We start from the raw sequence: 16,716 nt of genomic DNA, 5'->3' as shown, positions 1-16,716 counted from the left end.
CATTACTAAGTTTTTGTTTGCCTTCTTTTAAAATCTGTTGACTTGTCTGTTTTATTTTACTGCCTTGAGAAGCACTTTGTGAGATGAATTTTGCAAAGTGCTTTATAAATAGAGATTGTTAATATGGATTTGCAGTTCCTCAAAATATGCAAAGTTATCATATTGGCAGTGACTTTATTTTGTTGCAACAGTTCCAAGATAAACAATACAAGTACAGTGTTTGTGTTAATCCACCAGCAGTGTTAATCCACTTGTGTTTGTCTTCATTTGAATAAAGATTCAAGATCACTTTATTGTCATCGTATCAAGATACGCAACAAAATTTCAGTGATTTTCAGATATATACTTAGAAGAAAGACTTACTATACTCCCTCATTCAACACATGTTCACATCCACGCACAATTCCCAACCCCCTAAAATCAAATTTTTTAAAAATATAGAGGTGCGTGTCATCAGCGTAGAGTATCACGATAAGTTGCTGCCCTGTCTGCAAACTACTTGCTTCATTCATACCAATCTGTTCTGCAGTATACAATGATTCATGCCCACATTGATGATTTTGACATCTTCTCTAGGAGCTTCAAGGCCTGGTGTTGCGGTTGCGTGAGGATATGGTGGCATTACTGACGTCCGCTGATCACATGGAGGAAAAACTGAAAGCTGAGATCCTGTTTCTGAAAGAGCAGATCCAGGCAGAGCAGTGTTTAAAGGAGAACCTGGAGGACACTCTGCAGCTGGAGATAGAGGGCTGCAAGGAGGAAATAGGTGAGACTTGACTAAAACTGTCCGGAAACATCATCGACTAATCATTGATCTGCTGTAAGGTGAACAACTAACCCATCATTTTTAGTAAAACATCCCTCTGGGTTTGCATCCAGCATACGTATACATTTTTTTTAATTTTCTGGACATTCTTTTAAACTCTCCTCTGTTTCTACTTTTGTGTTTCCTCCATTGATCACTGTCATTCAGACATCTTGGAAGGTACGACAAAGCTCGCTTTAACTGCCTGTTTGTGTGTGTTAATAGCATCAGACTAATGAGTGCAGTTAATATACGCCGTAGCGCTTTCCTTCACGTTTTTTAACTGTCTTCAACAGCTTTTAGTTAGCTCACCTTGCTGTGTGTTGTCGCACCTCAAACACTGGTCATAATGTGTTTCACTATAAGGTTAAAGGTGATGTCAGGGATCTTTGTGTGTCCTGCTGATATGTAACACTGATGTACAGCTGAGGCTGGGATTTGATAGCGTTTTATTGAATCTAAATCGAGTTCTGAGTCTGTTTATTGAATCTGAATCTTTTTGAATCCCTTATCAAATCTTTCGATGCAATAGATAGTTTATTTGATTGGATGCCCTCATTCATTTCTCTCAGATAAATAAATCCCTCAAACTAAGCTAGGTTAATTCATAAACGCTTCATGTAGGCCTTCCATTCAGATGAAAAGGCTGTTTTTCTCTTCTGAAAATGGAGCTTTTCCGAATGGTTAAATTGGGGAAAACAATCTGGTTTCTTATCGTGCATACAGGAAAATCCTAAGGTTATTGCTGACAAAACAGATGGAAGCAGCAGGAACAGTTTTCTGACATTTTTCTTGAATGTTATACAGACTTTATACTCTGTGAAAACCCTTAAAAGCAGTGACTTTTGGTTGTTCTGCGATGAAGCCAGATTTGTCTTGATCCGTCTTTGCTGCTCTCTGTTGTGTCTTTTTGTTATGTGGATAGATGTATTTGCAGAAACAAGCTGAAAATCCTAATGTACACGTCAGTACATTGTCTCCTCAATGTAGACGCAATAATATGTCATGATACTGACAATACTACTTAATTCAGTGAATATTACAGAAACCGTATTATGCTTTTTTGTTTTTTCCCTTTCCATTAGTGTGTTATCGCAATTTTGTGCATGCAGAAGTTAAAAAAAAAAGAAAACACTGCTTCTTACCTGCCTGAAATCCAAATTTCTCTTCTGTTGCCTAACTACATCACCATGTCACACATTTATGCTTGACTAACAGCTAGTTTGGCCGTCAAACAAAGAATAAACAATTGCCTCGCTGTGCGACATTATTTCATTACTGGAACTACTTATGCTTCAGCTACAGCCCTGGTCTGGAGTTTATAACCAACATTGCGTTGCTTTCATTATGTCAGCTGACCAATCAGAGCAGTCTGGGCTTTTCAGAAGGCGATCTTTAAAGAAACAGGAGCTAAAACAGCATTTCAGACAGAAGAGGTGTTGCGACCATATACAATGTGAGAAAAATAAGGTGTTTTGTTAACATTAATGCCTGTAAAGATATTCTAGTATACATAATATGGACTGTTTACCAAAGTCATTCTCAGTAAACTGAAGGCAAACTGTTTTTTACAGGTCACGCAATTTGACGGTCATAGAAAACTGATAGAGCACTTATACGTTTTAAGTTCTCAAAAATGTCACAAGTATGTAATTAAACACATGAATGACGAATAATTATTCAGATAAATGTTTAACCATGACAGTCATTGTTCGTCTCAAAAGTTTCTTGTTTACTTTGTTGCTCAGTTAGCTCTAGTTTTTATGCATTACTAGCTTTTTTGATTGAAAGGTCGGTAAAGGGATTCAGGGGTCACAGATCTGAATTAAACCTGGTGTTTTACCATCCATCTATCAGAACCCGTCCATGTGGTCTCCTTAATTAAAAAGTATGTGTGTGATCTGATGCCTTTTGCATTGAAAACCTTAATTTTACAGATGTTCTGTTGTTTACTGAAGGAAAGACACTCACTTGTTGCGTAAATTGTCAAAAAACAAGTCCAGAGAGCTGACGACAGTATTTTGAAATCGTCATGTTTTGCTCTAAGCCCACTCAAATTGATTTTAAAGTAAAATAAAGATACTGTTGAAGCAGGGACCAAAGAATACTTGTTCTTGCAAAACAGCTATAATGTATGTTGATTATCCAAATTGTTACCAATACATTTTCTGTTGAATAACTGATGATTTATTTTAAAAAATTAACAAAATATCATCTTCAGGCTGTAAAATTTGCATTGCATTTGTCTTTCTGTGAGATTTTGACCAGTTTTTAAAGATAACACCATTAAAACCATGTCTGGATTACTATGAAGTTTGTTGTTAAATTAAGTTGAATATTCCCACCTGATTGAGTAGTTTAGTTATTTGTTCTCTTGTCTTTTTAAAGTGACCAAAGAGCCTGTGTGGTCCTTAAAATCTGAAGTGCTTCATGTTTGTTGTTGTCTTTTAGTTCAGCTGTGACTCGAAGGCTCCGTCAGTCTATTAGCTTTTAGGGCTTGTTGTGTAGATCACACCAAAACACACACAACAAAATCTCTCAGCACTCTCAGCTTTGTTGCATTATTCATAACTTTCAAGGGACTCCGTAATAATTCCAGAAAGAAAATCCTCTTTGGGCTTTGAGATTCAGACAAGCGGTGTGATTCTCTAACGATGTCTCCTTCCCACAGCGTCTTTCTCCAGCCTGAAGATGGAGCTGGAGCGAATAAAAGCAGAGAAGGAACAGGTAAATAATCAATGAAGGTGCAATTACTGTACCTGTAAATATGTTTAAAATTATATTGTGTATATGTAGCTGGTGGGTGAGATTTCTGTTATTTACCTGTCACGTGATCAGTGAAGGTCACGCTCTTTACCTTGATTATAAAAGCTGCACTAATCAATATTTGGATCAAATTACTGCAGTATAAAAGGGGTCATTTGTGGAGGTGAACCCGCAGAAAATAACTCAGTGGTTGGATATTATGGATCACCACTCGGACAGCTGTTAGTGCCCTGAATCAAACATAAGAAGTGTATAAATCTAATTTTCACATCTATAAAAATGGGACACCTATTATTTTGGTATTGTGAGCAGAAGTGGTGTGCTTGTCTTATCTATTCCTTTTATATAGAACTTAAATTTCACATTTGACAATGTGGTGCATTATATAGTTGATATGAAGTTATTCTGGACAGCAAAGTAACGTTAGGGACTAGTTTGCAACTATTGCAGAGAAATGAAAAGTGAAAGAGGCAGATATTTATTTCAGGAGACAAGAGAAAAGGGAGTATTTGACTAAAGAACGGTCTCCAGATAAATGCTAATGTTGCTGCTGGATGTATATCATTACAGAAATAGTGATACTATTAAAGTTATTTGTATAGCACTGAGCAAAAAACGGTGTTAAAAAGTGCTTAACACAAAACACAAAATGCACATAATTTAAAAAAAAATATCATGGATAAAATATCACAACAATGGGTGAATTTAACTTAAAATGGAGCAGTAGAGCTACGTTAAGAACAAAATAGTGTAATTTAACAGCAAAGAACAAAAGTAGACCTAAAAATGAAAGGAAATCTATGTTCACCATAGCAGCTTTACAAAATGACATATCAAATTTTCAGTGGCCAAAAATCAATTCATGCAGTTTTGATGTTCATTTTTCATACCGCTGAGACTCAGTGTTAAGCTTAAAACTGCCTTCATCCTGCAGATCTCTGCAACAACTCTGCAAACACTGGCTTCCTTTAGTTGTAAAACTGAGTGTATTAGTTGTGTTGTTATTTGTTAACAATGTGTGTGCGTTACCTGGTTTCTGTAGTTGGAGAGCAGTTTAGCAGAGAAGACTGACACACTGGAGAGCATTCAGGGCCTGAGGATCAGCCTGGAGCAGCAGCTCAAAGAGCTCACCACTGCAAAGGTCTGTGTTTGGCCCAGAAAATTATCTGTAGATCCACCAAACTCTGTCCAGAAATGCTGCTCTGTTTAACAGAATCACTCATTTGATATTGAGCTCTATTGTTCACCCTCTGAACCCCAAGCAGTGCCTTGGTCCTGTTACATTTTTACTCTCTGTTGGCTCATTTTTCACTGCAATATAAAGTTCTTCACCTCTCTAGAAACAGAACAACCATGACTAGAAGTAGACAGAACCCAGAAATGTTTTTTGTTTGATATCCTACAGTTAGAATGTCACAGATCTTTTTATAAAGACAAAAATGACAGTTGAATTTCTTCAATTATTCATTTTATAATTTTTTTTTAAAATCTATAACATTTTTCCAAGTGCCAACAGATGTTAACACTCCTGAAAAAATGGTGACTCTACATACTATAGATGAGGAGTGTAGAATTTAAATTTTTTTTTTTTTTTAACAGAACCTGGTTTGAACAAACTGTTTATTTTTGGTACATGTTTAAATAAGACATGTAGAATAAAGCGACTTTGATCAAATATCCTGATTTTAAGCTCAGATTTGGTTAACTTGTCCTGATTGAAGTGGAACTCACACATACGTTTTTCTTGTTTTTGCTTTTACAGTTCCTGACTCTGATTAATGGTGTAAATTTGGTGCTTTATTAATATTACTTTTTTTCAATAGAAAAGGGTTTTAAACTCGAGATATTTTACTTTTCTTGTCAGAATTAGCTGATAAAGCATCTAATCCACCAAACAGCTCATATTTCAATAAAGTCTCAGTCCATCATGTCAGCAGTTTAATGAATGCTTTAGTCTTGTAAGAGTTGCTGTGTTTATCTGCTTCTTAAAAATAACAGTGGTTGTATGTTAGAAGACGTTGAGCGTGAGGCTGTCGACAGAGAGATATTTTATAGCACGTTCAAATCACTTGTAAACAGCTGCGATTTCTCACTCAGTCACACCGTTTTAAATTATTCAGCAAAGTGCCTCGATAAAGTGCGTGTTCAGCTTCTTCTGAGCTGGATTTTAATGGCTCCATTTACTGTTTCTGAATAAATGTGTGTTTCTGCTGTAGAGTGCACTAGAAAGTCAAGTCCTGGATGAGAGAGACAAAGCTCAGCGGCTGCAGACAGAGCTGGACGTCAGCGAGCAGGTTCAGAAGGATTTTGTCAAACTTTCTCAGACCCTTCAGGTGAGCAGGAAATGCTGGTTTATGTCTTAGATAAGTTGTCAGCACATGATAAACCGTTTTGTGGTTGAATGAAAGGACTTGAGTTGTTATCATTCCTGTTTTTGTCCCGAGCAAAAGTTTGTTTTATTTAAATACAGGGGGTCATTATATTTGATGTGATGCTATTAGCAACAATTTTGATCATCTGTGGAGCCTGCAAAACGTCACAGAGGGGAATATTTTTGTTCTGTTGCTCAGTACTTTCCTTTCTTAAACATATGTACATAGAGTCCAGTTAAGAGAAAAACTGACAAAGATACTACAGAAACGTGAGATGACGTGACACTTTGATGACTCTGTGAGATGTGGCTATTAAATAGTGAAACTGGGCTTATCTAAACACGCATGTGTGACCAATCTGTAAGCATTAACAACCCACAAAAGTTTTAATCAGCTTGAAATAAATGACACTGATACAGATAAAATTGAATTGCGCCATCAACCTTCAATTGGCCTTTACCAACACGCCACAGGAGTTCAAAATTCTGTACTATGAAGCAAGATTAGTGGGTTAGCAGGTACAGATGTGCTCATAAGTTTACATATCCTGGCAGAATTTGTATAATATGTACCATTCTTAGACATTTATTAGAATAAATAACTTTAACCCTAAATGAAAGAAAAGTTTTTCCATGATCAAACATATTTTCTAAAAAGAAAAAAGGACAATATTTCACAAATTTTGCCAGGGTATGTAAGCTTATGAACACAACTGTATGTTGAGCGAAGGTGTCTCTCGTTAACATGCAAGATCTCCATGGTAACTGATGCCTGGTTGGGAGCAGTTTCAGATTTAAATTGGCTGTAAGAAGTTTTTCCCTTTAACCAAATCGCTTCCTTACGATTATCTATGAGCGATACAGATTCTCAGCTGAAGGAATAAGTTTTGTCTGCGAACCTGTTGAGCTGTATATTACTTAAACCACTGAATGAAGCCGTGCAGTTACAATATCACACACTGTATGGATCGCGTTGCCATGGAAACCAAACATGTATTCAGCTAGTGATGCAGAAATTGCGTAAATACGTTTTAATGTTTGGTTCTGATTTGCTGTCAAGTCCGTTTACACTACAGATAGAACACAGATTAGAAAACTGGTGTTTATTTAGTCAGTAGCTTTAATTTCACTTTGACTTGGCCAACAGCTAAAGTGTCAGACCTAAATGCACTTCAATACAATGTAATGTTTAAATAAATGAAGTTTAACTTTAATGTGTGGCTGTCACGTTAGAAATAATCAGCTGCGTTGATCAGTAAAGTAAATATATTAACACGTGATTAAGAGTTTTCTGCTCACATTCTTGTCTTTCATCATTTGCAGTGGCATATTCCTTGTAGCTCTCCATTAAAAAAAACCTGTTGACTGAAGGAGGCGCTTCATCATCAGTGCATTATGTCTGAATCAGAAAGTCTGAGTTAACCAAGACAGTTGAAAACCATATTCATGATACCAGTTAACTCTGTTAGTTTTGTTGAGTCGACTTGCACAAAGAAATATATATATGTCAAACTTGCTTCGTAGTGCAGTATTGTAGCGTCAATACATCACAACTGCTGCTTGTAGTCACTTCATCTAATGTGTTAAAGCCAGAATTATGACTAACAAAGCACAGCGGGATAAATTTCAGTGACAGCTGTCGTCTGCTGTCGTCATCACAGTTGCCGTCAGTCTCAGCTGTGGCTGGTCAGGGAGCCTGAGAACTATCTGCTCTAGTTGTCTCTAAACACAATGGTGTGGACTTGTGCCTGACAGCCACTGCTGAGGGAGCAGTGACTCCAGTTGTCCTCACAGCGACACAATACATGACACTGTGTTGTAATACAGCTCAGTCTTTCTCTGCGGGTCAGAGGTAGGAGTGAACAAGGACTCTGCAGAAATCAATCTTTTCCTGGAGGTGCAGCGCTGGACCTCAGTCTGCTGTTAGTCTGCTGCTGGATCCCCAAATGGAGCTTTAATGGAAAAAGGCAGCAGCTTTAAACTCCTTATATTCCAGACCTGAAATTTTAAATGAATCCTTTTGAGATCAGTTGCATCAGCAGTTGGGTCATTTCATCTCAGATCATCAAATTTTTAGACCAGTTTCTGCTCAACCATCTCTCATTTTTATAGCATAAAATATAGATATTTGTAAAGAGATTTGTGAATTTTTAGATTGATGCATTAAATATTTTCTGATTTAGCTTTTTTTCTCCTTTTTAAAAATTGCCTATCGACCCACTTTATACACCTTGAAATTTGAGGCTATGTTTGGATGACAAGATAATAAAAATCTGACATTTTCACTGCTATTTCTCATGATGTCATTGATTCAGTATCCGCAATATTGGACATATAGATCAAATAGTCTCTGATTATGGGTGAGTTGAAATGAGACTTTTTTTTTTTTTTTTTTTTACAGCTGTCATGAAAAATCCATGTTTGAGCACACATAAAAAATAATTGTGCGGAAGTCAACTGGTGATATTTTCTGCACCATATGTGGTTGCATGTCTCAACAATAATAAAAATAATCTGAAGTACTTGGTCACAAAATGAAAATAAGGTAATTTAGGTCAAACTTTTATAACTGATTGAGCAGGTGGGTAAGAAACGTGTCAGTCACTGATGAAAGTTCAACAAAAAAGAGCTTTTCTTTTTTTAGACATTTTGTGAAGTATTTCATGCTACGAATTAATCTACATGTTTTGTTTTGTATTATTGTGAAAATATCACAAGTTGACTTCTGCATTATCAGATTTTTAATGTGTACAAAGATGGGATTTTAATGACGGCTTCATTTTTTTCATATTAATTATTGATTTCTTTAATGATTTGTTTTCCATGTTTATTTATGCATATTATTAGTTGGCTCTTTTCTTTCTGTTGTGTTTTGCTATTAAGTCCTTTTGTCTTTGTCCTTTTGTATAAAAGGAGATGGACATACTGGTGCATATTTATTATAAATCATGTTCTTTATTATAATTATTGTTATTATTGTTTATAAATGATAGTATTTTGAAAAAGCAGGAAGAATATTTTTAGAATTTGTGTAAGGAGAAGAGGTGGGATTAGATAAATTTTGACTTCTTCCCACTCCTTTTTGAGCAAGTTATTCATTCTTTTGTTGTTTTCTTTTTTGTGTGTGTGGAAATGTTCAAAATAAACTTTCAAAATCAAATGGAAAATCCCAAAAATATTTCAACTCAGCCATAATCAGAGATTTTTTGATCTACTTGTTCAATATTGCAGGTTCTGGATCAATGACACGATGAGAAATAACAACGAAAATTTCAGGCTTTTAGCTGTACTAGTTTCTGAGATCTTAATGTTTAAATGGCCTAAAATTGTACAAAACGTGTTGGAAGCGGGTTGACGGGTAATTTTTACATACTCAGAAAATATTTGACATAACAAGCTAAAATTTAACAAGATAGCATTTTAAATATCCATACTTTATGATTAGACAAATTTAAGCAACTTGGAGAATGCTGAGCAGCAGGCCCCTGATGATTTGTTGAATAAAGTTTCTGCACAGAAAACCCAGCTAAATGACGTTTAAGCTAACTTTTTGGTAAGTATTACAGCCCTGTGAGTCTAATTAGATGTTTTTTTTCTGCACTTCTCTTTTATTTCTGTATATTCTGTATGCTTAATATGCTGCTGGTTTCTTGAATTTCCCTGGCAATCAATGACTTGCTTGCTCTGGGGGTCAGGCATATGGGTTCTGTAAAGCGTCTCGAGACAATTTGACTGTAATTGGCGCTATGTAAATAAAATTGAATTGAATTGAAGTACCTACCTACCTACCTTAATTAATGAATCAATGTTTTTCCGTGTCCTCAGGTACAACTGGAGCGAATACGACAGGCAGACTCCTTGGATCGAATCAAAATAATCCTCAATGACACCAACTTGACTGACATCAACCAGCTTCCAGAGACATGATACCGTCATGCGGAGACTGCCTTCGGTTTCATTCCCCTCTTTCTCTATCACTGGCCCAGTAACATTATTGATCTGACCCTTCCTCCTCCCCATAACCACCTTGGAACAGTTTGGAGGGACCCGGACAGACGTGGCGCGAGGAGCTCACGGCCTTTTTGTGTATATTAAAAGTCTCGGAACACACCATGGAGAGAATAATGAAGAAGAACACTACTAAAAACAAATGTAAATAGCTAAATGTGTGACTGTGGACAGAAGGAGTGGACGTCCTTCTCCCTGTGGGTCCGTCTGTGTCTTGTTTCTACTGTAGATATGACTGTCTGTATTAGCTCAACCAAAAAAAAAGGTTTGTCGTCTTCTAAAGCACTTTTCATCTGCGACTTGTCTTTCCAGGTTAAATAGAAAACAATTGGCTGCACAGATTTTCTCCTTCTGTTCTCAAAGCAGTTGATAATCGCTTCCTTATTCCTACTTTCTTGTTCTTTCCCCGTGTGTTTCGTTTTTTTCCCTCCTTTTCTGGCTATTTTTCACCCTGTTCTGGTGATTTAACCCTTCTGGCAAAGACACAATGAAGGATGGAAAACACTTGCACATAGTTTAATTGGGGTTATAAAAAAAGGAAAAAAACAGGAATATAACACAATGCAAGCAATACCCTCCATTTCTTTAACATCCTCTGCTGCGGTTTTGCTCTGTTGTTGCTCTTTATAGTGTCCGACAGAAACCTTTTTGTTTTAAAGCTGCAGAAATACAGTGACGAAACATTAGTTGTGTTTGAGGTTGTGGGTTTTATTTTCCAGCTCTTGATTGTTGAGAAACACTAATTACTCTAGTAAGTGTTGAGGTCAAGAACAAGGTGTCAAAATTAAAGCAGGGCAAGAAAATGAATGGATTGTATTACATACTTTGCTCCTATTACTGACTTCTGAGATCTTTAATCACAGCTTTTAAAGGATGGAGGAGCACAACCCTAACTTGGTCTTATCAGACCACAAACTTCACTAAAACAGCTCTGAAATGGTCCATTCATCACTACGAGAAAGTCTGCTGTTTGTGAGGCTACTGAATGATTTCAGTTGAACAACCTTAAAGTGTCAGGGTCGGTGTTGTCGTTACCGAAGTCTGTGTTTGATGTACGATCGTGAAAACACAGGAATGACTTAAAGATCAAAACTAAGTCACTTAAAAACTGTTGTCTGCTACATGACCAAACCTGCAGTCTGTTTGGTTGAATAGCATCCGGAACCTCCTCCCTCGACAACTTTCCGATACCAGATTAGGGGTTTTCTTTTCCAAACTGACATTCTTGACACCTTCCTCACTGTGACAAAGGTGAGAAAGTGTGCTTGGTTTCAGTTTCTGTAACATTTCATGCAAAAAGCTGTTTTCGAAGAGAGACTGTCTAGAAATATGAATCTGTATCTTCATATTTAAAAGTTTTTGCATCTCTACAACAGTATACTCAATCCTTAGAAATGGATTTAAAATGCTTTAGTCTGCTCCCAAATGAACCAGATGGTTTGACGTGTCACGATCACAACTTAAGGCAAAAGTGTTTCCACCTTTTCTCTACAAGAAGTCTTGCTTTTTGGGAGTGTACAGCTCACACTTTCTGACAGTCTCTCCTGGAAGACACAGTGTTGCACAAAACTGACAGAAACTGTTTTCAAAAGAAACCTATTGCTTTTGTAGTTCTGCACAACTAACCAGTCACTGCGTAAAGTGGCCGATCTTTATTTTAGCGTGAGTGCAACACTACAGCTGTGTTTCCATGTAATTCTCTATGTTGTGAACATTTGGCTCACACGTCTGATCGGCTGTTTCTACTTCTTCTGCTGTCTTTAGATATCATGAAAGCTGACAAGAAAGAATAATTGCAATTTTCCCAATTTAACACAAGTTCTGTTTGTTTCTTCTTCGTTGATATTATTTTGGAGTTTTGCTCTTTTTAACAGCCACTTACCATACACAGCCACCTTTTGCAACACTATGCAGCTAGCAGACGAGCGTAATTTGCACTCCTAGGTTGTGCACTGTTCAAATTTTGCTTTTTTGCTTAAGAATTATATGTAAACGCATCTTATTAATGTTTTTCAGCAAAGGCTGTCAGAAAATATGTTTCACTTTCCCCAATTTAGTCTACTGTCAGGTCTCCCTTCCCCTCCGGCTATCACTTTCACTTTTCTCTTTCACTTCAAACTTATCATCATGAAACAACCATAAATGCTTCTGATCCCAGACACAAGCATAAAAAATACTGACAACCATCAGAGACAATTAGGATGCTACAAAGGCCTCAGTATACTTCAGACAGACTGGGCTGTTCAGCACATCGTTGAAGACAAAGTGACTGTCTGTTCCTCACCTTTTCAAGAACTCTTTTGTCTTTTCATTGTCTCTGCAGAGCCCTAATTTGACAGCTTTTCCTCTCCTGGCCAGTTTCTGCATATTTTTTTGTGATTATTGGAGCTTCTGTTTAAGAAAAATAGTCATTGATAATTGGGCTGTGTAAAAGATGGACGTAGTCTGCAGTTCTGAAAACTGAAACCAATGAGTAAATATCTTAAACCTGTCTTATTTTTAATAGCCAGCAGGGGGCGACTCCTCAGGCAGAAAATAGCAATTGGATTGTATAGAAGTCTAAGACAATGGCTCAGCTTCTCACTTGATTTAATACCTCAGTAAACATTTTCTTATTAAGTTCATGACCTCGATGGGTAGTTTCAAGACTTTATGAATAAAACATGGTGTTTATTTTGCAAATAATGGCCTCATTTATAGTAAAATAGATGATAAAGATGGGTATTGTGACAAGTCTTGAACACATGGGTACATGCACTGTGTCCTTGAATTTTTAATCAGATTCACTTGTCTCTTGCTATGTCTGGTTTTGAAAAACCAAAATATTGACAACAAAGATCCAAACTTGAGGCTTTAAAATAGTAGTCTGCACACCAATAAGTAACTTCACGGTGGCTGCATGCATTTTTTAACTGGTCGGTAAATCTAACAAGCGCTTAATTTGAAGCATACTGAGGCCTTTACTCATATTTAAAGTGAATAGTCCTTTTAATAATCCAAATTTAATCCAGGATATTTAATTGGGAAGCACCTATGCTGGAACTCTTGGTGCACCAGCGTTATGATGTACAAATTAGACAGGGCTGCCCATTTACACTAGAATAAATAAGTCATACAGGGAATATTTGGATTAGTATTTAGACAAACTGCATTTTGAATAAGAATGAAAATTTATTTTAAAAATGCCAAGCAACAGTCAAAATGAGATGGAGAGAAACTTTATACTTTACTTTCTAATGTGCAGATGGAGAAAATACACAAATTCGAGAAAATAAGATTTTCTCAAATTCGTGTGTTCTGTGCTTGTTTGAAACAGTTGTACATGAGACTGCAGAGTTTCCTGTAAAGTATAAAATAATCCCTCAGATGGAGGGAGGGATTGAGAGAACACGTGAATACAGCAGCATTGTTTGGTTTAAGGACCTGTTGATCACTGTTTTTGTTTTGGTTTTTGACTTGCATGTGTTCCATTTCCTTCTGTTGCATATGTCGATACTGTAGATATCTGGAGCTGATATTTATGGCAGATTGATGCGGTGTATAATGAGATGATGTGGGTGCGTGAGCCAGCCGGCCTTTGAGTTGCACTGACAGAAACCTGAATCGGTGAAGTTACAGCAAGAGTTTTACAGTGTGAAATCTGGACGTTATTTTCTCCGACAGCCTTACTGCATCGGCTTGGTGTGTTCTCATTTTATTTGTGTCCCTCTAATTTAATGTCTTGTCTGTTGCAGTAATGAATTTTACTCATGGCCCATATGGCATTAATGTGAGGTGACCCACGGACAAGTTGATTTTTATTGAAGTAATTTCTGATCTAACGTCACTGGATCATTTAAAAATGTATGTTGGATCCCAAAAAAATTATTGGTAGATGTTTAAATGAGACGGACATGTGACAGACGTACAGTTTGTTCTCAAAGCTCACACTGTGTACTGCTGTACCTGCTGCTTAGTTTTTAGTATCAATACAAATTCATGACAAATAAAGTGCACTCAAAGCCCAAGATGTGTTTGTGCAATCTAAATATGAGGTTTAATTATTTGTTTTAAAACAGTATTGAAGATAAATTCTTGTTTTCAGTAACTTAGATGGGACAAAATAATGAAGAGAATCTTTGCAAATGTGGACTGGACATTTTACAGATTTTGTTTTTGCACTTTCCTCAGAATTAACCATTGAAAACTGACTCGAGTGCACAGTTTGAGCTTTCATAGGCAGCTTTTCTCATTCCATTTTATACCGTCCTCTTTCAAAGCAACGTCAGTGTCCCACATAAGATCTGTTCAACGGTTAGACGATATTTAAGTTTGCTGCATCCAGTTTAAAGGACACACTCCAGAGCCAGTTTGCTTGAGTTTCTACCTTTAAAAAAAAAATTGTATAAGTGTGGGGAAAATGGTATTTCATAATGCCTTGAATGCTTATACATTTGTAGGCATTTGTGTCATAAAAATGGTCGAAATTCAGCGCTCAGTGTTGGCTGGTCACGCTCCAACCTTGAGAAACTCCAGTTGGTCAAATACTGGAGCGTGAACCTGCTAATCAACAAAAAAAAGGTGAACGGGATTTTAATTTTACTCATATGAGAAAGAGAGGCATGAGCAGCACGCTGAATGATGAATACAATGACATTTAAACCATATTTACTATAAAGTTCTGCCCACTGAATTTGTGTGTGGAGTTTTGGTTGTCCTACACTGAAGAACAGCTCTTTTTCTCTTTTTTCTTCACCATGTACCACCACATACCTGCACATTTTATTAGGAAGATTAAAATAAATCAGAAATTCACACACTGGTTACACACCCTCTTTCAGGCTGAAAGCTTGAGAACTGCTGGTTTGAGTGCCTAGACTTATAAATCATCATGTCTGAACACAATACAAGATTAACTGGTTGCCACGTACGGTCATAACCACTGAGGTGTCATTTCCAGGAGTGCCCAAAGCCTTACTCATTACAAAATCACCTTACAAAAATTTCTCAGGTGACTGTCTTACAAGGTAATCATGAAAATTTCATATGTCACATCTGTACAGTGTTCCTTATTAAATAAATAGTAAATAATATGTCAACTAATTATAGAAATAATTATTATTACATTTATGTAATTACACTGCTTTTCCAGATATCTTTATTTTATAATGACATTTTTTCTCAGTTCTGATGTTTTATTTGATAATGTCATTCTTCATATCAGTGGCTCGGAACCTCACCAACAGCTATCAAATTTAGCCAGTTAGCTCCTGTTAGCAAGAGGTGACATTGGTCTAAGCTCTTTGTTGATTAGTTCAAGCTATATATTTCACGTTCTATTAATTTCTTAAATCTTCAGTTTAACCATTGTTTTAACTAACAATAGAGAACAAACTGACTGTTTGTTCTTATTATCCGGTGGCCATTTCAACTGTTTTTCTATCACATTTAGCTAACAATTTCAGTTGCTAATCCATAATGTTAGCTAACAATATCAACCATTAGCCACACTGCTGGTAACAATATCAACCGTTAGCCATGCTGCTCATTAACAATTTCACTTGATAGACATACTTTTAGCTAACATGTTTTAACCGTTTGTTTCTAATTTCAGCTAGCCCATCAAAAGTTTGTCTATCATGTTTCACTAACAATTTCAATTGGTAATCCATACTGTTAGCTAACAATATCAACCGTTAGCCATGCTGCTCATTAACAATTTCACTTGATAGACATACTTTTAGCTAACATGTTTTAACCGTTTGTTTCTAATTTCAGCTAGCCCATCAAAAGTTTGTCTATCATGTTTCACTAACGATTTCAATTGGTAATCCATACTGTTAGCTAACAATATCAACTGTTAGCCATACTGCTCGTTAACAATTTCAAATTCTAGCCATACTGCTAGTTAAAAGAATCAACCGTTACCCATATTGCTGGCCAACCATTTCAACTGTTAACAATATTTTAATACAAATTTCAAACTGTTAATCCATACTATTAGCTAGCAACGTAAATTTTTAGCAATACTGCTAGCTCACAGCCATTAGCTATGCTGTTGGCTAACAACTTCTGATGTTAGCCACACCGTTAGATGAATGGTACAACTGTCTTCATCAGTTTCTCCATGCAATATGTCATGTTAGACCTCATAAAATTATTAAAGACAATAGTAACTGAAGGAGGACAGAAAAGCTCCATTGGCACCAGTCAGAGATATACACGTGGACAAAATTGTTGGTACCCCTCGGTTAATGAAAGAAAAACCCACAATGGTCACAGAAATAATTTGAATCTGACAAAAGTAATAATAAATAAAAATTCTATGAAAATTAACCAATGAAAATCAGACATTGCTTTTGAACTGTGGTTCAACAGAATTATTTTAAAAAATAAACTCATGAATCAAGCGTGGACAAAAATGATGGTACCCTTAGAAAAGAATAATGTGACCATAGGGACATATTCAATCAAGGTGTGTCCTCTAATTAGCATCTCAGGTGTCTACAAACTTGTAATCAGTCAGTCGGCCTATTTATAGGGTTACAGTAGTCACTGTGCTGTTTGGTGACATGGTGTGTACCACACTAAACATGGACCAGAGGAAGCCAAGGAGAGAGTTGTCTCAGGAGATTAGAAAGAAAATTATAGACAAGCATGTTAAAGGTAAGAGTTGATCGGGACACAATATATCATATATTCACAAATAGCCCCTAAAATGAGCAGCCCCCCTTTGCTTTGGGTGGTTTTGTGGATCTATGATCTGGAAATACTTACAATATGCCAG

General features: G+C 36.5%; 1 protein-coding gene across 1 annotated transcript in view; it reads left to right on the top strand.

Annotated features, from left to right (window-relative positions):
• rabep1 (rabaptin, RAB GTPase binding effector protein 1) overlaps window positions 1-14,622 on the top strand; it is a 44,280-nt gene extending 29,658 nt beyond the window's left edge. Inside the window, exons 14-18 of the mRNA XM_023263063.3 lie at window positions 577-766; window positions 3,477-3,532; window positions 4,614-4,712; window positions 5,788-5,904; window positions 9,768-14,622. Of these exons, the coding sequence (XP_023118831.1) occupies window positions 577-766; window positions 3,477-3,532; window positions 4,614-4,712; window positions 5,788-5,904; window positions 9,768-9,869 (564 nt within the window). The 3' untranslated portion in view covers window positions 9,870-14,622. The remainder of the gene's footprint in view (window positions 1-576; window positions 767-3,476; window positions 3,533-4,613; window positions 4,713-5,787; window positions 5,905-9,767) is intronic.
• The last annotated feature ends 2,094 nt before the right edge of the window (window positions 14,623-16,716 follow it).

This window comes from Amphiprion ocellaris, chromosome 14 (assembly GCF_022539595.1).
Source record: "Amphiprion ocellaris isolate individual 3 ecotype Okinawa chromosome 14, ASM2253959v1, whole genome shotgun sequence".
Taxonomy (NCBI): Eukaryota; Metazoa; Chordata; class Actinopteri; family Pomacentridae; genus Amphiprion; species Amphiprion ocellaris.
This window is presented reverse-complemented; position numbering and strand designations above follow the sequence as displayed.